A 25,689-nucleotide genomic window follows, 5' to 3' on the forward strand; every position below is an offset into this window, starting at 1 on the left:
AAATCTTTGTGAACTTGAAGTAGGACAGGATTTCTTAGGAAAAACACCAGAAGAGTATAAGCCATAAAAAACAAACAAACAAAATGGCAAATAAGATGGAAAGTGTTGGTTCTTTTGTAGACACTGTTAAGAAAATGAAGAGGCAAGCCCAAACTGGGTGAAAATATTTATAATAAATATATGTGACAAAGGATTTGTATTCAAACAAGCCAGTGAAAGAGAAAAATAGGCAAAATATTTGAACCGACATTTCACAAAACAAGATATACTTACTAATGGTCAGTAGGCACATGAAAAGATGCTTGGCATCATTTTTCATCCTTGGAAATGAAAGTTAAAACCGCAGTGAGCTACCACTACAGACCTATGGAATGGCTAAAATTTAAAAAAAAACAAAAAACAAAAAACTAGGGCTTCCCTGGTGGCACAGTGGTTGAGAGTCCGCCTGCCGATGCAGGAGACACGGGTTTGTGCCCCGGTCCGGGAAGATCCCACGTGCCACGGAGCGGCTGGGCCCGTGAGCCATGGCCACTGAGCCTGTGCGTCTGGAGCCTGTGCTCCGCAAAGGGAGAGGCCACGACACTGAGAGGCCCGCGTACAGCAAAAAACAAAACTAAACTAAACTAAATACCAGTGTTTATGAGATACAATGCAAATGAAAGTACAAACTATTGCATTTTGGAAAACATTTGTCAGTTTCTTATAAAGCTAACATAATACCAGATATAAATTTACCGTAGGAAACAAGTAATTTCACCAGTAGATATTTATCCAAGAGAAACGAAAACATACATCCACATAAAGATATATACAAAAGCACTCAGAATAGCTGTATTCCCAATACCCCCAAACTGGAAACAATGCAAATTCTAGCAGCAGGTGATTGGACAAATGAATTGTGGCCTCTGCTAAATACTACACATTTAAAAGGATGGACTCCTGAAACATGCAACAATATGATATGGTGAATTTCAGAATAATTTTGCTGAGTGAAAGGAGCTGGGCCTAAAGAAATTCCTATTAATATATTCCCATTCATATGAAATTCTAGGGAAGGAAAAACTAACCTATAGCATATAGCTTATCAGTGTTGCCTGGGACCATGGATTGGGTGGGTGGGAGGTGCTTGCATGCAAAGGAACATGAGGGAACATTTGAGGTAATGAGAATGTTCTATATTTTGATTTCGGTGGTAGTTATACATGTGAGTACATTTGTCAGATCTCATCTGGCTATATATTTTGAGAAGTTGCATTTTAGTATAGGTATGTTGATTTGAAGAAATAAAGTTGATTTACAGAAAAAGAGGTTGGCGATGAGGGAAGAGTTTGCAAATTTAGGGAAATTATATTCTAAAAACAACAACAACAAAGTGAGTAGTATCTTCAAAACTAATGAGTAGAAAGAATTCTGAAGAGTAGTATGCATGAGAGGAGGGTGATGTTCACGAGAATATCTCTGATATGCTCAAAGGAAATACTTGGCTAGATTGTACTATTGAACTTAAAGATCTTACTTAATGTTAAGCTCAATTTGGAAGAAAATAAAAGAGAACTTAGCATACTTGGGATAGAAATAGAAAGGGGGAAAGTCTACTGATTTGTATAAAATAACATTTTACATGAAGGAACAATGCTAGGTTCATATTTATTTAATCACATAATGTTGGAATGAAGCAAACATTTATTGGACTTAGAACAAGAAAACCAAGTTTTAGGACACTCAGACAATAAGAATTAGGATCTTTTTTTTTTTATAACCTGTCAAGAATGTCTAGTGCAGTCTCCAAAGGGTCAGAAAACCCAAATGTGTCTTATGAGCATTAAGGAGATTCCTTCTGTTGGGATGATTTGCTTCTTTTGCAGAATAGCTTTTCCATATTCCCATGGGATTTGCTTTCACGTTATTGTGAATGGACCATTTCCAAAGTCGTTAAAACATTAAAAGCAAATGAAGCCATAATTCTAAAAAAATAATTTATGAAGAAAATTATGAAAGAACACACACTGTTAGCTTTTAAAAACTTCAAGTGCAACTTGAGAGTACTTTGTTAATTTGTATTTAGATATACACTTGCATTGGTATTGCTGTCATTGAATGAAAGAGTAAATGATTTCAAATACGAAGTATGGATAGGACATATCTGAAGGATTTACTATAGTATTTTATCTAAAGGGTGAATAAATTGGAATGACACCTAAATTACAGATCACTGAAACACAAATGGGGTAAAAACAAGCTGAAACTGAAGATTTTTTATCCTATTTTTTTGCTATGTATTTCTCAACTTGATAATTAAATGCAGTTTATCAGATGTTGTCATATAAGATTGATTTGCTTTTTAAAAACACTTTTCTCAAGATTTCCTAAGAGCAATAGAATTAAAATGTCACCCTGTAAGATAGATTTGAAAGTTAAAGTGAGAACAAAGTTTTCTCTAAGAATGATATTCAAATAATCAGGGTTACATGATGCAAATTTTAGACTCTGCTTTCCATAGTGCTTAGAATGACACATTTATTTCTGGGAAGTTGTGGGAGATCTTAACCCTTAAAGAAGTTAACCATGAAGCTTTATTTTGAGCTCATCTTCTTATGGAAGTTAAAAAAACCTTCATCTGATCCAGGCTTTCAAATTTTTGTAACTGAATGTCATCTCTCTCTCTCCTGAATATGATTTTTAAGGACATAATACTTTAATATGCTATGCAGAATATCAGTACTTCAGGAACATATCAGATAATTCAACTACATATGAACTGTGCTCTATCACTTGTTTAATTTCTCATGAAAAAGCTAATGATGAAAGAGGAACAGCTCAAGAGTCTTGTTTTTCTATTTCTCCAAAAATGTTATACTCATTTCTTATGTTAAAATCCTGCAGTAAACTGATTCCGAAGAAAACCTCTTTGTTTCCCCATTACATCATGTAATCAGATAGTGAAAGGCAGAAGTTCAGAATATTTCCTGATTTCGATCTAATAAATGGCCAAGAAGCTCTGAATATATTTAGAAATTAGTCAGTAAGTAACTCACCTCAGTTATCCAGTGCCTGTATTTTCCTGTTTCCTTTAGTAGATTATTGTTCAGTTTTTATCTAATTTCCTCCTTTAGACATTTTAACTCAATGTTCAAGCTTATGTCAATTTCTAAAGAAGGTACATGTTGTATAAAATGCTATACTGAGTATCTTGGGTCCTATGTTTATAGTTCATATCCATTGTTTCTGGAATAGACAGTCAGAAGTAATCCTACTTTAATGGATATTTAAAATGTGTCCAGGTTATTGTACACCTGAATCAAGTGAATTGAAAATAATCTGAGTAGAAAGAGACACTAAGAATTTGTAGCGACTGCAGCATGTATTCTTTGAATGTATTCTTTTGTTAGAATTTGTCAGCCAAACTTGTCTACTGTTCCCTTATCTCAATCAAGGTTAATTCATGTTTTTGCTTTAATCTTTACTGAAAGGTTTTCTGTATTTGTGTCCATGTACATTTGGAAATGGAACTGAAAAAATGTAGGTGTGCATTTTTTTTCAATGTTTTGTTTGCTTATCTACTTAAATGGAAGAATTCCTCTGAGAGAACGAGTTGAGAGCATAGTAAAATAACATCTGTTGCTGCCTATTATCAATATCTTTTTCTTGCTTTTAGAAAAAAATAATGACAAGCTTCTAACATGCATCTCTTTATATAGGCTAACCTCCCACTTAAGTTTTAATTGATTACATTTTTAAAGGACTAGAAGCACAGCATTAGCAACATTCTGATAATTCTCTTATATTTGTGTAAATCTTTTGTCCTTAAATTTTTATTTAGCTGAATATAATAAGAAAGTTTGTCAAGATCTATGAATATGGGAATTTTTCAAATTTAATATTTCTTCATTTTGCAATTGTAAATTAATGGCAGATATGCTTTTCATGTTGAATTGAAAACTGGGTACAATGGACTCAAATCTCCACAAAAGGAAAATATGAGTAACACATATTTGAAAATCAGCCTGAAAGGCATTGAAATAGCACCATAGTGAACCATTATAGATATAGTTTAATTATCAAAAAATTGTAAAAATATGTTAAGCAAATATAATACTAGATACCACCCTAACATAAAAGATGGTTATTATATTTAATAAAATACACTTGAAATGCAAATTGAGAAGTGATAATTTGATTAATTTCTTAATTATTTCTAAATAAGGAATGATTCATTATACAATAATAATTTGAATTTTTCTACATCCATTTTCACTTTATATTTCTTTTTTATTTTAACAAGAAGAGTTAGATTCTAAATTAGGAATAATAAAAAGTGACTACAAAAAAGCATCTCTTTAATCCAGTTTTGTTTTTCTTGTAGAGTACAGATATGAGCCCAGCAAGTAGCACCACTTCACTTCCTGTTAGTCCTCTTACTGAAGAGCCATCGCCTTTCAAGGTAAAAAATAAATTGAAAACATTTTAAATAATTGTTTACAATACTTTTAGGATCTTTAAAAAATATTTATTTTACTATAGTAAAATAGGTAGTTCAGGCGTGATGGTGAGGTTAACTGCTTTAGTTCATAAGGATCTTGTTTCAGTTGTTAAAATTTTGTTGTTGTTTTGTCTGTTGTCATTCTACTTGCTAAATAAAGGTAGAGTTTGAATAGAAATGGATACTTTCTATAGCACATTGTTTGCCTTGCATGTAAGAGACAGTAATTTCATTGTAATAGTTTGATGTCACATGAATTATAGGTTTCAAATCTTTTATTTATATTAATTTAAGCAATAAGTTTGGAATGAATTATTCAGCACTCATTGAGTAAACTTTCATTAGCTGGTTGAATTTTCATTGATGACTCTATAGTTAATTGTGTATTCTTTACAAACTAATGGTAAAAATAAAAAATTAACATATGGAATCATTCCTCCAAACACTGCATTTTTTAAATATTTAAGTAAATACTTTAAGTATGATTAGCAGAATTCTTCAGTTTGGGAGTCTGTATACATTACAAATATGAAGTCATCTTCTTGTTTTGCTGTTTAAGATTAGATGTTTCTCTTTAAGCCAAAGCTTGTAAATCAGCTATTTTATATGTGTACCAGAGATTTTTGGATTTCTTTAGGATTATTGTAAATAAAGGGACTCCTTAAGATCATGGGAAAGAAAAATAAAAAACTTGGAAAGTTGGGATGATACACTTAATGTGCAGTGGTTTCAGTTTAGTTTAAAGACAGGAAAACATATTTTGGGGGGTTATGATGATTTGTATTTTATCATAACTTTGTCATTGTTTTTCATACGAAGACAAAATCTTATTCAATTTCATATTGCTTACATCTAGTACAGTGACTGACATGGATTTCCGTATACTCAATATTTGCTCTATTGTTAAAATGAAAATAATAGAAGGTTATAAATTCCATTGTGGGTCTTTAGTTTTCTAATTATAGGAGCTTTGTGGCTTAATGATAAACAATAATAACTGTTAAAGGCTCATTTTATGTCAGAGAATTGTTAAATACTAAATAGAATTCTGATTATATCATTTATTGAGAAATATTTTATTGTTCTATAACAAAAGGAGAAAATAATACTAATGTTTCAAAGTTTAGTATTCCTTAATATTCCATCTTATGGTAGATGGGACAAAATTTAAAGAAAAATCATATTTTTAAAAAGTTTTTAATTGAATTCTCACAGCATCACTAGAAACCATTTTCCTTTTTAATATATTGATAATGACTACCCTCCTTGAAAATTAATGTATTTTTTAACAGAGGTAAAAGGAAACATCAGATATATTCTGAAATCTGATGACATAAAGCTAATATAAATATAATTATTTTAGTTAGTTTCTCTGCCTGGTTCTAAGAGATAAATATTTTTCCCGTGTTAATGTGTAAATATGCAGTTAAAACTTCCAAGTGCTTATAATATATAATATTGGCTTTTGCTAACCAATATAGTTATAGTACTTCTTAATTTACTTCTTCTGTGATAGGAATATTATTTATATCTTTTCAAAACAATTTTATCAGATATAGAAACATCCACTAGTATTTAAAAGTATCTAAAATTAAAGTTTCAAATTGTACAACTCCTGCATTTGCTTCTTTTATTTTTAGTTTATAAATTGTTGTCATATAAATGATTAATAGAATTCTTATTTATCCTTATATAAACACAAAATATACAGAAACTATTTTGAGATGTACCTTAGCAGGATAGTACATTTTAATTGCAAAAAAATTTGTTGAAAACAAAAAACCATGGAAGACATTGAAGTTTTCTGATAATGATACCCTGAAAAATCTTGCAATTGTAATTCATTTATGTCAGAAACTTTATTTAAATTTTTGATATATGACCAAGATGGTTAACTAGAAAAACAATTGATTATTATTATTTTTTACTCCCCAAGAATAAAATAAGATTAATCACCTCTGATACTTTAGTTGTATTTTCTAAGACAGTGATTTCAGCACCCAACTCCATAACCATCTGCCCTAATATTAGACAAGGAAGGCTTTTGAAAGATAAGCTTTGGTGGCTGGTTGAGAGACTTAATTATACCTTTTCTTCGGGAAATAATTAGGTTAATAAAAGAAAGTATTCCATCCCTTTTCTTGGTCTATTTTGGAAGCACTCATATAACAGTTGGAGGAAGATATCCTGTTTTGGCTCAAGTGTTTATCCAAGTAAATGCTTTCCTTTAAATATTATCTTCAGAATGACATTCAGATTAAGTTTATTTTAACCGTACCATTTGACATAATGATAAATGGGATGTAATATATTTTTTAAATCCCTAATAATTACCTTCCCACTAATATCTCTACCTATATTGTTGACTTGAATGTTAGATGAGAAATTGGCTATCAATAGGAATGTACCACAGTGGGATCTATTAAATTTAAGGCAGTAGAAAACTGGTAGTATCCTGGAGACCTACCCAAGGAGTCAAGAGAGGTATGTTAAGCTTTGGAGATACAAGAATCAAAGATGACAATTAAATTTTGTTTGGGGCCAGATGCTTCTTTTCCTTAATAAGACTGTATTTTTTTGGCACTACTAGTACTGGAGTACATACTTCAATTTAATTTTTAAGCAAAACCAGATCTGCTCTTGAAAATAGCCCAGCCCTGTATACTTACTCACGACTCTATTCCCTTACAGAACAGTTCACCTTGTGCTAAATTTCTTGCCCTTACCATTTAAAACCCATTGCCATAGTGTTTTGTTTGGTTTAGTCTTTCAAAAATGAAGACAGTTCTCAGAAAAATCCATCCAGTCTTCTCTTAATAAATTGTAAGATCTGGGAAACGGCCCTTCTTTCAGATAGAACTGATTGATCAGAGATAAGTAGGGTTTCTCCATCGGGACAGGGTACATGGATACCAGTTCACCACAGTCACCATTCCCTATTCACACCTGGCAGCGAAAGCATTTGAGTGAACCCCTTCATATAAGAAGATGTATAATTCACAGTCCTCCACCTATGCCACAGGTAAACTCACAGATTTCCCAGTCAGACTCTTGGTGCTGAGAAGGTTCTAGGAGTCCAGGTTTTTATAATTGTGCAGACTATTGTTATGGACATATATCTGGAAACAAAGGGCAAATGCATAACTTCAATTTTTTTAATAGAGTTCTCAGCATTCCGTAAAATATGTACATATGTGGTCTGACACATATGCCACTACATTATTATGGAAAGGCCAAGGGATAACTAATTTCACATGGGTGGAAACAATATTTTATCAAACAGCCATAACAGAATCATAATAGTAAACGTTAAGTGATCTAAGTGAGACTTTGATGTAAGGAAAAAGGGAGTAGACCATTCCTGGAACTAACATTCTTAAAGCTAAGGCTGGCATTTGTTCCTGAGCCCTCCATTAATAGTACACTTGATTATGGGCCATGTTCTTTTTGCCAACCACATTCATTACATATTTTAAAATTTATTTGCTCTTCAATGAAGCCTGATGGCTAGATCTTAATCCCTTTTCCTCCAGAAAGCATCTTTTTTGATTACATAAGTTAGACACAAGTATTATCCTGCCTTATTCTTTATCCTTATCCTGTGATAAAGCCAACAGGGAAGAAACAAATTCAATTTGCCTTCTCTTTAGGCATGGTTTCAAAAGTGTACCAAGAGTATCCTCCATTCACCAATCTTCAGTCAAAGTCTGAAAATAAAAATCACCCATTGCCTTCATGGCTGCTTCTCTATGTTAGTGGGGTCCCGGCATGTGTCAGGTGCTTGGGTATCCAGTGCTTAGAGTGCACAGTGGAGCCACCCTCCCTGAAGTCCAGCCATCTTCCCCAGAAGCTGACACAGAGTGGTGCTGGGCTCTTTCCTGGGTCTCCTCTCCTATGGAATGCCAAGGTTCTCTGACTCCTTTTCTTCAGCCCCCTTATTTAAGCAAGGGACACAGAGGAAGAAATAGAGAAATACGTGAAGGTCTCAAAAATTTTATCCTGCTAGCCAGTGCAGGGATGTTATGATCCACTTGACCACAGAGCCTAAACTCAGGACTTAGTAACATGTAGTAACACACATAGCTTGCTCTCAATTATATAAAATAAATATTGGGTAGAAAAAAAAAAACACAAGAAAATATACAGTTATCAACAATCAACTATTTAGATGGACTATACTTAATTTTTTTCCTATAGTTTCTATAATGACCACTTATTTCTATTTTAAGAACAATATTTTTTTTAAGAAAGCAGAAAAGAGAGCTGGGAACATTAGAGGCAGTGTAGCCTCATTAAGAGACTTCCTAGAATCAAATCCCAATTCTGCCACTTTCTATTTTTACAACTGTGAGCCAGTTACTTTGTGTCTCAATTTCTCCATCTGTAAAATGGGAACAATAACAACTGCTTCTTCATTGTATTCTTATAAGTTTAAACAAGTTATTAAGTAGAAAGTGCTTAGAGTAGCACATAGTAAACAGTATATGTTTTAACTGATCTTTTTTTACAGAGATATCCATTAGTTTAAAGCAAGAAAGTCCTGTATATTAGAAATAACATGAAACAGAAATATTCCCACTCAATTCCTTGTACTACATTTCTAAATGTGAGAGTAGAAATATAAAGTCTTTACTTTGATGAAGAATAATGTTTAATATTCATTCCTAGAAGGCATGCTATTTATTTTACACCCTCGAGTATTCAGATGAGCTCATATATCAGTTTCGTCTCATGAAAAATAATTAATGGAAATGTTTATCAATTATGAGGGAGAAGAAGTTAATATAATGAATTTGTCTTAAGGGGAAACTGGTAAATATACATAAAACATTACTTGGAAAAAAGGAATACATAATAGTTTGTGTAACCATAGGATGTATGGTATCTTTTCATGAGGAACACACCACAGTATATTTTTCTTTAATTCCCCAAACTTCTCCCTGTGCATTAATGTGGTAACTTTCTAAACACAATCTCCACTGAAGGAACATTATTTAATCACATTAGATTCTGGGAAAAACCTCATTGTGAACAAAGCACTATTGATATTTTACTCTTTATATAACATCAATATACTAAGTAGTGTCAGTTTATTTGGTCTAAAAACACCATAGTGGAAAAGAACACATTTGGAGACTCTGAGGGAGTGGAGTCAGATAGTGGTGTGAACTCATAACGTCATCTGTTGCATATCCTGCATTGGTTGAGATTTTTTTGTGTGTTTATTGTCATTTTTCATTTACTGAATTTAATGGTCTCTTTTTATTATTGGAATTCACTTTTTGGTTGTCCCAGAAAGAGCCCAAAATGGTATATTCTGCATTCTTGGTTAGTTTTTGACTATGCCATCTATTCATTCATTCATCTGTTGATGAATCAATTTATAAAATACCTACCGTGTGCTTGATAATGTTCTAGACACTGGTGCTTCAATGTAAACAACACAGACTGAATTGCTGCTTTCATGGTATTTGGGTTCTAGTGAGGAGTGATACACAGCAAAAGAATAAATATATAACATGTCAGGTAGGGATGATAAATGCTCTAATGAAAAATAAAGCAGGATTTGGAAGATAGGAAGTGACTTTAAAGTATGCTGCTGTTTCGAAAAGGATGGTCAAAGAAGGTTACTCTGATTAGGAGATAGTTTAGCAGAGACTAAAATGAAAAACAAGAGAAAGCCACTCATCTCCCCGTGGGAAGAGGCTTGAGGACAAGTGCAAAAGCCATGAGGCAGGGGAACATTTGACCTTTTTAGGATCGGCAAGAGCAACATTGTGGCTGGAGCAGAGTGAATTAGTGTGCAGGAAATAAAAGATAAAGTCAGAGAGAAACCAGATCATGAAGGGCCTCGTAGGCCGTGGTAAAGGCTTGGAGTCTTACATTGCATGAGATGGGAAACCACTGGAGTGTTTTGGGAAAAAAGAGTGACATAATCAGACTTTATTTCAAAACTGTTACTCTGATTTCCGTGTAGATGTAGGCAGCAAAAGGACATGGTAGAAGGAGGAAGGCAAAGTTCCTATAGGTAACAGATGGCACAGTAAATGTTGACAGGCTAATAAGCACTGGTGGGATTTTAGATACATTTTGAGTGTGAGTCATCAGGATTTGTTAATAGATTGTATGTGGGATATCAAAAAAGAGCAATATCAAAGATTATCCCTGATTCTAAGGTTCTCTATATTTTCCTATTTTTACCTCTTTTGCTATCTTTCTGATGTTGCAAATAAATAGGTATCATGATGCGCGATTAACAGAGTCTTCTCTGTGCATTTACATCCCTGGGGGCTCTTCCTCTTTTCATAAGGACACCAGTCATAGTGCGTTAGAGCCCTCACCCCCCCATCCCACCGTCGCCGTGGCCTCATTTTAACATCTCTTTAAAGACCTTGTATCCAAATACGGTTACGTTCTGAGGTCCTGGGAGTTGAAACTCCAACCTGCAAATTTTGAGGGGACAAAATTCAGTCCGTAACAGACAGACTCAAGACTGCTATGTTAATTCTTTCCCGTGCACAAGGCCAACCTTGACTCAAGGAAAGGAAGAATAAATTGCATCTCTTGATGGGGAGTGACAAGGATTTGGAGCAATTTTTAATCTACCGTATAAATATGTGATATTCCTTTCTTAATCCAGTTTTCAGTGCTATTAAATCCTCAGTGATGTGTGAGGGAGTTTGGATTTGACAGAATGAAATAGGAAATGAGAGATTTCCTTAAATGTTTACACATATTCATCAGTGCACTTATTTGAGTATATTTTCCAATGCTATTTTAATTTCCATTAAATTTGGAAACTTCATTTAAATGTCACCATATTTGAATTAACTTATAGTCCTTAAAACCTTGTGGTTGAGAATATCAAAGAATTATGGCCATAAAAATATTTTACTAAAGTCTTGATTATAAACACTGAGAGGAGAATTGAAATAACAACTACCAAACAATACTTTCTATATTATGTCTATATAGTATTATTTTATGTTAACATTTTTCCTTCTGGTTTTGTCAAGATAACTTTTGAATAAACACTGTATCTATTATTTAACTTTTGCAGACAGCATCACTGATGTATTATGAATATTCACTGGAAAGAAAAATAATAATTGTATATCCTGATAAATCAAGTAAAGTTATTTTTAAATAAATTAAAATTACTTTTACATAAATTAAAGCCAAAACAAATTTTAATTTTTCTTAAAAGGTATGCAGTATCTCTCAGACATAGCAGACCTCAAGGAGAAAAAAAAATTAATGGAAATAATAAGCAAATACTTTCATGTCGCTTGCTAGCTTTATATTGGTGTCAAATCCTTCTCACACACTGTCCAAATGGTTTCAGTAAGGCGTGTCCAAGATATAGAACTTGTCAACATTAATACATGCTAAAAATAATGGCGTACACCCTCCCACCCCATCCACAGGTCACACATTCATTTTCTTCCTTAAATGTAAATCTCATTGAATTTCTTCATCTTTGCATAGGTTGCTGCCTTAGATTTCTCCTAACTCTTTTGAGTTCTCCATGTGGCAATGAGAGAAAACTTTCGTGGCTAAAAGCTTTATTTTAGCATACTTTCAGAGCATTGGGCCATACTCTGCTTACTGTGGTCAAAAAGTCCCTTTGACATATTTAGTGGACAAGATTTACTCAGCATCTGTTAGAGATGATCCTGGAAAACCAAATTCAGGGACCCACTGTTTGTCATTGAGTTAAAAAGAGATCCAGAAAACTACAAAATACATAGATTTGGATGGTATTTCATAATTGGCAAAAGTGAGGATTTTCTAGGAAAAGCTTGAATTTAGAATACAGGTACAGAACATTGGAGGAAAGAATTCAGGTACACAATGTGAAAAGGTCTGGATTAATTTGTACGTAAAAGACAGGATATTGAATTACTGCTAGCAAAATTCTAAAGCCAATAAAAGCCTTGAAATTTCAGGAAATAAAAACAACTTTCTGTGTGTTTCTTGAAAGAAAATGTATTTTAAGAAACAGTCATTATGACTTCAACCTTGGTTTGGGGACCCGCTTAAGAGTGGATTGGCGTCACTGAAATATATGTTCTGTCTGCCGACCAGATGCCAGGACAGTTTTATTTGGAAACAGTTGATGCCAGCAATGTGCTCTGTTCCTCGGTACCTGTTGGTCCCTAGTGTCTAGAAAACCTTGATGTGACATAATAGCGGATGTGGCAGCCATTGCTCAGCACACCAATATTAACAAGATTTCTTTTAACATTTAATGAAGACGTCAGATATTGGAGTTGGCTTGGGATTAACACTATATTTAAGATAATATCATTATTAATGATAATTTAAGCAGTTGATCTTATCCAGTGTTTATTTTTTATCTTAACATTACCATTTCATATACATTCTGGATCGTATAGACTTATTCTTTGTTGTTTTAAAATATAATCTCTTGCATTACTTCAGGATTTACCTATAACTGTGAAGTATACTGTAACACATTTTTTTTAAAATAAGAAATTAATAATCAAGGTAAAATTCCAAGGCTGTAATTCATTATTAACATGCCCATTTGAGATGGACCATGAATATGAGAAGCTGTCAGAGGTGGACTCAGTATGAGTTTAGTTTATCTGGCAATGACTTCCATCTGTTCTATCTTGGAATCATCTACTTAAATAACAAATGAATTTTGGAAGCTGAATCATATCAGCGGTAAAATAAAATGTGCAAGGAATTAGGTACAGTTAATTCTGCCATACATCAAATAATTTAGAAATGATTGTATTTACTTTGGTAACTATACAAGTTTAAAGAATATTAGACCTAAAGTGTTTTATTAAGACACTGGACATCCTTTGTTTTAATTATACTATATGGGGGTATTAAATGGCCATGCTGACAGATGCAATACAGTGAGTAAAATAAGCAAATATTCTGTTCTGAGGGGTTTTTGTATCACAGATTTAACATGTTTTCAGTGCAGTTTTCAAAGCACACATAAATAATTTGTCAGAGATTCTAATACCTGTAGTAAATCTGCTGGGCAAAATTGGCATATGGATGTGACACAAATTAAACGTTGGACAGTCATTATGAATAATCAGAAAATTCTATTTACCCTTGTCTACAGTAAAAGATATTCTGAATAGTTTAGGGAAGTGTATGAACATCACTTTATTTAGTTTTGTTGTTGTTATTCACTTATTTTATTTTTAATTTATTTTTTTCTTAGAGTATAGCTGCTTTACAATGTTGTGTGAGTTTCTGCTGTACAATAAAGTGAACCAGTTATACATATATTGAATACACGTATCCCCTCTTTTTTAGATTTCCTTCCCATTTAGGTCGCCACAGAGCATTGAGTAGAGTTCCCTGTGCTACACAGTAGGTTCTCATTAGTTATCTATTTTATACATAGTATCAATAGCGTGTATATGTCAATCCCAATGTCCCAATTCATCCCACCTCCCCTTTCCCCCTTGGTAACCATACATCTGTTCTCTATGTCTGTGACTCTATTTCTGCCTTGCAAACAAGTTCATCCGTATCATGTTTCTAGATTCCACATATAAGCAATATTTTACGGTATTTGTTTTTCTCTTTCTGACTCACTTCACTCTGTATGACAGACTCCTAGATCCATCCACCTCACTACAAATAACACAGTTTTGTTTCTTTTTATGGCTGAGTAATATTCCATTGTATATATGTGCCACATCTTCTTTATCCATTCATCTGTCAATGTACATTTAGGTTGCTTCCATGTCCTGGCTATCGTAAACAGAGCTGCAATGAGCATCGGGGTGCATGTCTCTTTTTGAATTACAGTTTTCTCTGGATATATGCCCAGAAGTGGGATTGCTGGTTCATATGGTAGCTCTATTTTTAGTTTTTTAAGGAATTTCTATACTGTTCTCCATAGTGGCTATGCTAATTTACATTCCCACCAACTGTGCAAGAGGGTTCCACATCCTCTCCAGCATTTATTGTTTGTAGATGTTTTGATGATGGCTATTCTGACCGATGTGAGATTTGCATTTCTCTAATAATTAGTGATGTTGAGCATCTTTTCTTGTGTTTTACTTTAAAATGAATTCCAAAAGAGATCAGGAAGGGTGCAGTGTGCTTTTGCAAATAGTTAACTTTTTTCCTCTTGGATAGTGACTTATTCATAGCACAAGAAATTAGAAGATAAACAATTGCCAGATGGATATTAGCCTCTAATCAGCAGCCTAATAGCAATAATTTTGAAGATAGGTATAATTTGAATATTCTGAGTAATTATTGATGTCAGATTTTCAGCTAAGGAAATTCTCTGTTTTCTTTTAAGCTTTTGCATTATATTATCAGCAGTCAGCTTCTGTCTGTACTGGGACTTGCCCTTTTTCTCAGGTAATCTCTTTTACTCTAGGAAATCTGATAAGAAACTCTTATCTCAGGAGATGTGACAAGCACTGATAATGTTGGCTAAACCTGTTATATTAAATCTTATTGCATGTATTTCTTATTAAGAATAAAAATTCAAGTTCTTTTCTTCTTTCCCACATAACATCTGTGAAATAATTTATGTTCTTCCTCACCAAGGGAAAAGAAAATCCCTTCTTATATATAAATATACATAGGAATCTGTTTCAACAACCTTTATTCCTTACAGACTCCACACAGGCAAACTTCTGTTTCCATGTCTCCATGCTTTTTCCTTCCTTCTGTCTCCTTGGTGACCAAAGTTGACCTAGTAAAGAGAACCAGACCTATCACCTTCTGACTCACCCTCTCCCCAAAGGTACTGAAAAGCCTTGAGGAAATTCATACACTGAGTTAAAACTCTCAATGGAAAACAGAAATGTGATTCATTATAATCAACTCAGAAAACAGACTTGTCCTCCATTCTCTATGTAATGCCAAACACCTGTGCTATCTTAGACTAGTCACTAGACTTGATGATGTGTGTGTTCATCCAAGTTGCTTATTTTGACCATAATAAAAAAGAATAAAAATTCATTTAAAGTAGTTAGGCCCTGCTTAACAAGAAAGTCTTTGGCAGCAGTATTTGAGCTGAAAGTTTTTAAAAAGCTGAGCAGAATTGTCAAAGCATAATTAAGGGTAGAAGAATTAAGCTCACTTTTCTCCCTTAAGTGTCTTTGCTAGACAATAGAAACTGGCAATAGAGCCAAGTGGGAAAATGGAGCCATGCCAGCTGCTACACCATGTTAAAGAGAGATGGGTGATAATTTCTGGTAATAATGCCTACATGAATAAAACTGACAGTGGTCTGTCCTCTTGTTAACATGAACTGTTTCTCTCCTTCTCTTTCTTGTTCTTTCCTGTGGGCCTTACTCACTTAGTGAGAATAGTTCTACTATTATCATTTCTCACTATTTCTGTTATTTTCTTGAATGTAGTGAGACATTCAGAACAATCAACAGACATTTATTGAGTTCCTGCTATGTGTAAGACCTTATGTAAAGGTCCTGGGGCAGAAATATTTTCTTCAGACTGTATAAACTACAGAATATCATAATGCTGGTTGTAGTTCAGCACGGCCTGGAAAAAATGTCAAGTATTTCAAAAGTTCAGAAAGGCAGTTGAGGGGGGCTTCCGTGGTGGCGCAGCGGTTGAGAGTCCGCCTGCCGATGCAGGAGACGCGGGTTCGTGCCCCGGTCCGGGAGGATCCCACGTGCCACGGAGCGGCTGGGCCCGTGAGCCGTGGCCGCTGAGCCTGTGCGTCCGGAGCCTGTGCTCCGCAACGGGAGAGGCCGCGACAGTGAGAGGCCCGTGTACCACAGAAAAAAATAAAATAAAATAAAATAAATTAGAAATGCAGTTGAGGAAAGGGAGGTGTAGTGAGGCAAAGGAGAAGTAAGCACCAAGGTCTCAAACTAGACCATGAAGGTCTAGAAATTATAAATATTCAGTTGCGTGTTGCCCACATGGCAAGGAAGAATTCGTTTGTTGTGAAGGGCTTCACATGCTTTATAGAGAACTTCTACTACCTTCTACAAGCAGTGAGGTACAGTAAGTAAGCAAGAGTTGTGTCTTAGTCTGTTGAGGCTAATCTAAGAAAATATCATAAACTAGGAAGCATATAAACAGCAGAAATGTATTGATTTCTCACATTTCAGGAGGCTAGGAGTCCAAGATCGAAGCACTGGCAGATTCAGTGTCTGGTGAGGGCCCACTTCCTAGATGCCTCCTTTTTGTCTTTTCATTGTAGCCCTCACTTGGTAAAAGTAACAAGGGAGCTGTCTGAGGCCTTATTTATAAGGGCACTCATCCCATTCCTGAGGGCTCTGACCTCATGGTTTAATCCCCTCCCAGAGGCCCTACGTCCTAATATTATCACCTCGGCATGTGAATATTTCAACCTATAAAGGTTGGGGGACACACATATTCATACCATAGCAAGTTGAGCAAATTTTAAGATGCAAAATGAAGAAAATTTTTAATTCTTCTTGAGCTCGATTTCCACAGATTGGGTTCTGAACTTCACTCAAAATTTGTCAATTCCTAGAAAATCAAGTGGTACTAATAAAATACAAACGATAAGAAATAGGAAGGATTTTCATGTTATCCACTATTATTGATTGCCTTCATCTGTACATGCAGATGCAGATCTGTTCATCAAATAGGATGAAGGCGCTTCCCTGGTGGCGCAGTGGTTGAGAGTCCGCCTGCCGATGCAGGGGACGCGGGTTCGTGCCCCGGTCCGGGAGGATCCCACGTGCCGCGGAGCGGCTGGGCCCGTGAGCCGTGGCCGCTGAGCCTGCGCGTCCGGAGCCTGTGCTCTGCAGCGAGAGAGGCCACAACAGTGAGAGGCCCACATACCGCAAAAAAAAAAAAAAGGATGAAGATTGTCTATATCTATATTAAAATAATAGAGTTTATAGGTAGTCTAGGCTTTCATCAATAACACTAAAATATCCATATATTTATATTTGCCTAATTGTTATATCTTAAAAAGTTGTAGTTAGTGTATTAGTTTCATTTTATTCCTGTAACAATTTACCACAAACTCGATGCCTTTAAACAATTCTCAGTTTAGTTTCATATAGTTCTGAAAGTCAGAGGTCAGAATTAGGTCTCCCTAGACTGGAATCAAAGTGTTGGCAGAGCTGAGTTTTTCTGGAGACTCTGGGAGATAATCCATTTACTTACTTTTTTGAGCTACAGGAGTTTGCCTGCATTCCTTTGCCTCTTTCCGTCTTTAAAACATTGGCCTAGGGCTTCCCTGGTGGCGCGGTGGTTGAGAGTCCGCCTGCCGATGCAGGGGACGCGGGTTCGTGCCCCGGTCCGGGAGGATCCCACGTGCCGCGGAGCGGCTGGGCCCGTGAGCCGTGGCCGCTGAGCCTGCGCGTCCGGAGCCTGTGCTCCACAACGGGAGAGGCCACAGCAGTGAGAGGCCCGTGTACCACAAAAAAAAAAAAAAAAAAAAAAAAACATTGGCCTATTAAGCCTTTCTTACGATGCATCACTCTGATTCTGACTCTGTTTCTCCCTATGATATTTAAGGACCTTCATGATTTCACTAGGTCCACCAGATAACCCGGGAGGATCTCCCTATTTTAAAGTCAGATGATTAGCTACCTTAATTTCATCTTCAGTCTGAATTCTCCTTTGCCAGGGACATCACTGGAGGAAGAAAAGAGGCATTATTCTTCCTATCACAGTTAGTAATGACACATATGTAAGATCTGGGTCTTATTCCTGACACAGGAATCTTTGTTCTTAACCGCTGGGCTGATTATTTAAATAATTAGAACGCACATTACTCTTCTTTTTCTGTCAATTGTTACATGGTTATTACATTAATACAGAGTAAGGAATAGCCACTGTGCTGAATTATAAAAGCTATTTCCTTTATCTTCGGTTTTCTGTCTGGCAAACTTCTCATCCTCACTTAATGTCCAATTAAATGCCACCCCCTCTGTGAAACTTCTTCCCCAAAGTCTCCACAATACTTTAATTTCACTTCTAATATAAAACTATAAAATTATATTATAAGTATATTTACAGTCTTCCCCAACAGATGCAGATTTTCATAAATACAGACATATTTAATATTCTTTATATTCCCTATTTCAGTGTCTAGCATAGAACTAGTATATAATATACTAATAGTAGATGAAAGAATGAATTGTTGTATGAATGAATGGTGAAAAAAGCTCACTTAAGGCCTAGTTTCGTTTCTAGTGTTTTATCATATTAAAACTGAAATACTCATTTTATTACATTAGCCATTGATAAGCTGATATATATAACAAAGCCTATCAAGCTATACAAGGAGCCTATCAAATTTTCTGTAGCTTATCACTTTTTTTCCCTACAACTCTATAAACATGGCTGGACCAATCCTGGATACACATTATCTGTATGAGACTAACTTGGTGCGAGGGAATTCAGTATTTAATTGCTCTTGTTATTGGTCAGTATCTCATCTTGTGGTCTGAAAATCTGGCTTCTGCTTTAGCAGGTATTTATGAGATGACCATTGCCTAAGAGGTAACTGCATGCCTGCCAACAGCTGTTTGGATTTATAAATATTACCTTTCCTAAGATTACTCTATAGGCAAATGCTATATACATTTCAAGTTTCTCTAAATGGGAAATCCTGAAAGCTTTCTACTTCTTTGGAGTACTAATCCGCAATACACACAATTATTGTCTCATTTTACAGATAAGGAAATGGAAGCTTAGAGCAGTTAAGACCCTGACTAGAGGTCACAGTGCTGGTAAATGACTCAGCTGGAATTCCAACTCAGGTCTCTAAAATTCTAAAGGCTGTAGCTTGAACTACTATACCACAGAAAGTCTGCAGTGCTTTTATTTTAATCATGATTCTGACTGATCATTGCTTTTATATAACTGAAGGGGATAAACATACAAATAGAGGCAGAGAGAGAAGAAGAGACAGAAGAAGAGAAGATAAGAGAAGTGAAGAGAGGAAAAGAAAAGAAAAGGGAATGAAAGAAAGGAAAAGAACAGAAAAAGAAAAAAAAAAGAAAAAAGAAACATCCCTCCATTCCTCAGGCTTGACATTCATGGAGATCATAGTTCTACTAAGATTATGTATTTCACTTACTAACAGACCTAATAAATTTAAGCCATCTTTGCAATCCTGGAATAAAAGCCACCTGGAATATTGGTCAGTTTTCATAGATCCAAAGAATAGATTTTGCTTTAGCTAGTTGAAATGGAAGTGATTTTATTATAGGATATTTGACAGTTTAAAGAATTTCTTGGAAGGTTATCAAACTGGGCTTGGATATGTAGGGACAAAATGCCAGGAGAGATTCCTGCCTGGAAGGGATAATCTATGCTGTCAGGTTGAGAGCAATAAAGGGAAAAAGGATGAGGATATGGGGTTTTCAGAATTTTTTTAAACATCTTTATTGGAGTATAATTGCTTTACATTGTTATGTTAGTTGCTGCTGTATAACAAAGTGAATCAGCTATACATATACTTATATCCCCATATCCCCTCCCTTTTGCACCTCCCTCCCACCCTCCCTATTCCACCCTTCTAGGTGCTCACAAAGCACTGAGCTGATGTCCCTGTGGTATGTGGCTGCTTCCCACTAGCTATCTATTTTACATTTGGTAGTGTATATATGTCAATGCCACTCTCTCACTTTGTCCCAGCTTACCCTTCCCCCTCTCCATGTCCTCAAGTCCAATCTCTACGTCTGCGCTTTTATTCAGGTCCTGCCCCTAGGTTCTTCAGAAGCTTTTTTTTTCTTTTTTCTTTTTTGGTTCCATATACATGTGTTAGCATACAGTATTTGTTTTTCTCTTTCTGACTTACTTCACTCTGTATGACAGACTCTAGGTCCATCCACCTCACTACAAATAACTCAATTTCATTTCTTTTTATGGCTGAGTAATATTCCATTGTATGTGTGTGCCACATCTTCTTTATCCATTCATCTGTCGATGGACACTTAGGTAGCTTCCATGTCCTGACTATTGTAAATAGAGCTGTAATGAACATTGTGGTACATGACTCTTTTTGAATTGTGGTTTCTCAGGGTATATGCCCAGTAGTGGGATTGCTGGGTCATATGGTAGTTCTTTTTAGTTTTTTAAGGAACCTCCATACTGTTCTCCATAGTGGCTGTATCAGTTTACATTCCCACCAGCAGTGCAAGAGGGTTCCCTTTTCTCCACACCCTCTCCAGCATTTATTGTTTGTAGATTTTTTGATATGGCCATTCTGACTGGTGTGAGGTCATACCTCGTTGTAGTTTTGATTTGCATTTCTCTAATGATTAGTGATGTTGAGCATCCTTTCATGTGTTTGTTGGCAATCTGTACATCTTCTTTAGAGAAATGTCTATTTAGGTCTTCTACCCATTTTTGTATTGGGTTGTTTGTGTTTTTGATATTGAGCTGTATGAGCTGCTTCTATATTTTGGAGATCAATCCTTTGTCACTTACTTTGTTTGCAAATATTTTCTCCCATTCTGAGGGTTGTCTTTTCATCTTGTTTATGGTTTCCTCTGTTGTACAAAAGCTTTTAAGTTTCATTAGGTCCCATTTGTTTATTTTTGTTTTTATTTCCATTTCTCTAGGTGGTGGGTCAAAAGGATATTGCTGTGAGTTATGTCATAGAGTGTTCTGCCTATGTTTTCCTCTAAGAGTTTGATAGTGTCTGACCTTACATTTAGGTCGTTAATCCATTTTGAGTTTATTTTTGTGTACGGTGTTAGGGAGTGTTCTAATTTCATTCTTTTACATGTACCTGTTCAGTTTTCCCAGCACCACTTATTGAAGAGGCTGTCTTTTCTCCATTGTATATTCTTGCCTCCTTTATCAAAGATAAGGTGACCATATGTGCATGGGTTTATCTCTAGGTTTTCTATCCTGTTCCGTTGATCTACATTTTTGTTTTTGTGCCAGGACCATACTGTCTTGATTACTGTAGCTTTGTAGTCTAGTCTGAAGTCAGGGAGCCTGATTCTTCCAGCTCCGTTTTTCTTTCTCAAGATTGCTTTGGCCATTCGTGTGTCTTTTGTTTTTCCATACAAATTGTGAAATTTTTTTGTTCTAGTTCTGTGAAAAATGCCATTGGTAGTTTGGTAGGGATTGCATTGAATCTGTAGATTACTTTGGGTAGTACAGTCATTTTCACAATGTTGATTCTTCCAATCAAAGAACATGGTATATCTCTCCATCTGTTTCTATCATCTTTAATTTTTTTCATCAGTGTCTTATAGTTTTCTGTGTACAGGTCTATTGTCTCCTTAGGTAGGTTTATTCCTAGGTATTTTATTCTTTTTGTTGTAATGGTAAATGGGTGTGTTTCCTTAATTTCTCTTTCAGATTTTTCATCATTAGTGTATAGGAATGCAAGAGACTTCTGTGCATTACTTTTGTATCCTGCTACTTTACCAACTTCATTTATTAGCTCTAGTAGTTTTCTGGTAACATCTTTAGGATTTCTATGTATAGTATCATTTCATCTACAAACAGTGATAGTCCTACTTCTTCTTTTTCAATTTGCATTCGTTTTATTTCTTTTTCATCTCTGATTCCCATGGCTAAAACTTCCAAAACTATGTTGAATAATAGTGGTGAGAGTGGGCAACCTTGTCTTATTCCTGATCTTAGAGGAAATGGTTTCAGTTTTTCACTTTTGAAAACGATGTTGGCTGTGGGTTTGTCATATATGGCCTTTATTTTGTTGAGGTAAGTTCCCTCTGTGCCTACTTTCTGGAGAGTTTTTGTTATAAATGGATGTTGAATTTTGTCAAAAGCTTTGTCTGCATTTGTTAAGATGATCATATAGTTTTTATCCTTCAGTTTGTTAATATAGTGTATCACATTGATTGATTTGCATATATTGAAGAATCCTTGCATTCCTGGGATAAACCCCACTTGATCATGGTGTATGATCCTCTTAATGTGCTGATGGGTTCTTTTCCCTAATATTTTATTGAGGATTTTTTCATCTATATTCATCAGTGATATTTGCCTGTAGTTTTCTTTTTTGGTAACATCTTTGTCTGGTTTTGGTATCATGGTGATGGTGGCCTCATAGAATGAGTTTGGGAGTGTTTCTCCCTCTGCTATGTTTTGGAAGAGTTTGAGAAGGATAGGTGTTAGCTTTTCTCTAAATGTTTGATAGAATTCGCCTGTGAATCCCTCTGGTTCTGGGCTTTTGTTAGTTGGAAGATATTTAATTTCCTTTTCCATTTTGGTGCTTGTGATTGGTCTGTTTATATTTTCTATTTCTTCCTGGTTCACTCACGGAAGGTTGTGCTTTCCTAAGAAATTGTCCATTTCTTCCAGGTTGTCCATTTTATTGGCATATAGTTGCTTGTAGTAATCTCTCATGATCCTTTGTATTTCTGCAGTGTCAGTTGTTACTTCTCCTGTTTCATTTCTAATTCTGTTGATTTGAGTCTTCTCCATTTTTTTCTTGATGAGTCTGGCTAATGGTTTATCAATTTTGTTTATCTTCTCAAAGAACCAGCTTTTAGTTTTATTGATCTTTGCTATCATTTCCTTCATTTCTTTTTCATTTATTTCTGATCTGATATTTATGATTTCTTTCCTTTTGCTAACTTTGGGGTTTTTTTGTTCTTCTTTCTCTAATTGCTTTAGGTGTAATGTTAGGTTGTTTATTTGAGATGTTTCTTGTTTCTTGAAGTAGGATTGTATTGCTATAAACTTCCCTCTTAGAACTGCTGTTGCTGCATCCCATAGGTTGTGGGTCATCATGATTTCATTGTCATTTGTTTCTAGGTATTTTTAAATTTCCTCTTTGATTTCTTCACTGATCTCTTGATTATTTAATAGTGTATTGTTTAGCCTCCCTGTGTTTGTATTTTTCACAGATTTTTTTCTGTCATTGATATCTAGTCTCATAGCGTTGTGGTTGGAAAAGATACTTGATATGATTTCAGTTTTTTAAAATTTACCGAGGCTTGATTTGTGACCCAAGATATGGTTTATCCTGGAGAATGTTCCATGAGCACTTGAGAAGAAAGTGTATACTGTTGTTTTTGGATGGAATGTCCTATAAATATCAATCAAGTCCATCTTCTTTAATGTATCACTTAAAGCTTGTATTTCCGTATTTATTTTCATTTTGGATGAAATGTCCATTGGTGAAAGTCAGGTGTTAAAGTCCCCTACTATGATTGTGTTACTGTCGATTTCCCCTTTATGGTTGTTAGCATTTGCCTTATGTATTGAGATGTTCCTATGCTGGGTGCATAAATATTTACAATTGTTATATCTTCTTCTTGGATTGATCCCTTGATCATTATGTAATGTCTTTCTTTGTCTCTTGTAATAGTCTTTATTTTAAAGTCTATTTTGTCTTATATGAGAATTGCTCCTCCAGCTTTCTTTTTATTTCCATTTGCATGGAATATCTTTTCCATCCCCTCACTTTCAGTCTGTATGTGTCCCTAGGTCTGAAGTAGTTCTCTTGTAGACAGCATATATACGGGTCTTGTGTTTGTGTCCATTCAGGCAGTCTATGTGTTTTGGTTGGAGCATTTAATCCATTTATATTTAAGGTACTTATTGATATGTATGTTCCTATTACCATTTTCTTAAGTGTTTGGGGTTTGTTTATGTAGGTCTTTTCCTTCTCTTGTGTTTCCTGCCTAGAGAAGTTCCTTTATCATTTGTTGTGGAGCTGGTTTGGTGGTACTTAATTCTCTTAGCTTTTGCTTGTCTGTAAAGGTTTTAATTTCTTCCACAAATCTGAATAAGATCCTTGCTGGCTAGAGTAAACTTGGTTGTAGGTTTTTCCTTTTCAGCACTTTAATTATGTCCTGCCACTCCCTTCTGGCTTGCAGAGTTTCTGCTGAAGGATCAGCGGTTAACCTTATGGGGATTCCCTTGTGTGTTATTTTTTGTTTTTCCCTTTCTGCTTTTAATATTTTTTCTTTGCATTTAATTTTTGATAGTTTGATTAATATGTGTCTTGGCATGTTTCTCCTTGGATTTATCCTTTATGGGACTCTCTGCACTTCCTGGATTTGATTGACTATTACCTTTCCCATACTAGGTAAGTTTTCAACTATAATCTCTTCAAATGTTTTCTCAGTTCCTTTCTTTTTCTCTTCTTCTCCTGGGACCCGTATAATTTGACTGTTGGTATCTTTAATGTTGTCCCAGAGGTCTCTGAGACCATCCTCAATTGTTTTCATTTTTTTTCTTTATTCTGCTCTGTGGTAGTTATTTCCACTATTTTATCTTCCAAGTCATTTATCCATTCTTCTGCCTCAGTTATTCTGCTATTGATCCCTTCTAGAGAATTTTTAATTTCTTTTATTGTGTTGTTCATCATTGTTTGTTTTCTCTTTAGTTCTTCTAGTTCCTTGTTAAATGTTTCTTGTATATTCTCTAGTCAATTTCTAAGATTTTGGATCATCTTTACTATCATTACTCTGAATTATTTTTCAGGTAGACTGCCTATTTCCTCTTCATTTGTTTGTTTTGGTGGGTTTTTACCTTGCTCCTTCATCTGCTGTGTATTTCTCGGTCTTCTCATTTTGCTTAACTTACTGTGTGTTTGGAGTCTCCTTTTCGCAGGCTGCAGGTTCCTAGTATTGTTTTTTGTGTCTGCCCTCAGTGGGTAAGGTTGGTTCAGTGGGTTGTGGAGGCTTCCTGGAGGAGGGGACTGGTGCCTGTATTCTGGTGGATGAGGCTGGATCTTGTCTTTCTAGGGGGCAGGACAGTGCCCAGTGATGTGTTTTAGGTGTTTGTTAACTTAGTATGATTTTAGGCAGCCTCTCTGCTAATGGGTGGTGTTGTGTTCCTGCTTGCTAGTTGTTTGGCATGGGGCATCCAGCACTGGAGCTTGCTGAGTGGAGCTGGGTCTTAGCCTTGAGACGGGGATCTCTGGGAGAGCTCTCATCAGTTGATATTACATGGGGCTGTGAGGTCTCTGGTGGTCCAGTGTCCTGAACTCGGCTCTCCCACCTCAGAGTCTCAGGCCTGACACCCGGCTGGAATACCAAGACCCTGTCAGCCACACAGCTGGAGTGCCTTCAGAGTTGGAGAAAGTGGCCTGCAGTGGCTATCCTGTGCTGCACATTAGAATCACCTGCTTCTTCCTTGTTTTGCCCCAAAGGCTGTGTTCCACAGAGAAAAACAGTAGCCTTGAAAATAGTCACAGCTCTGAGATGGCTTTTTTTTCCTTCGTGTTTAGTTGGGTTCCACTTGCTTACAGGAGCTATGTGCAGAGGCGTCACACCCAGCTCTTCCGA

The 25,689-nt window shown here is 35.5% G+C and overlaps 1 protein-coding gene across 13 annotated transcripts in view; it reads left to right on the plus strand.

The window, feature by feature from the left end:
* The window catches only part of CCSER1 (coiled-coil serine rich protein 1), a 1,267,249-nt gene that overhangs the window by 515,687 nt on the left and 725,873 nt on the right, over positions 1 to 25,689 (plus strand). For all 13 annotated transcript variants that reach the window (XR_010840963.1, XM_067035510.1, XM_059067337.2 and 10 more), the window contains exon 7: positions 4,364 to 4,441. Coding sequence is in view for 12 of the 13 variants with exons in the window: in XM_067035510.1 (XP_066891611.1) it covers positions 4,364 to 4,441 (78 nt within the window). In the remaining variant the exon portion in view is untranslated. The remainder of the gene's footprint in view (positions 1 to 4,363; positions 4,442 to 25,689) is intronic.

Source organism: Kogia breviceps, chromosome 6 (assembly GCF_026419965.1).
Source record: "Kogia breviceps isolate mKogBre1 chromosome 6, mKogBre1 haplotype 1, whole genome shotgun sequence".
Taxonomy (NCBI): domain Eukaryota; kingdom Metazoa; phylum Chordata; class Mammalia; order Artiodactyla; family Physeteridae; genus Kogia; species Kogia breviceps.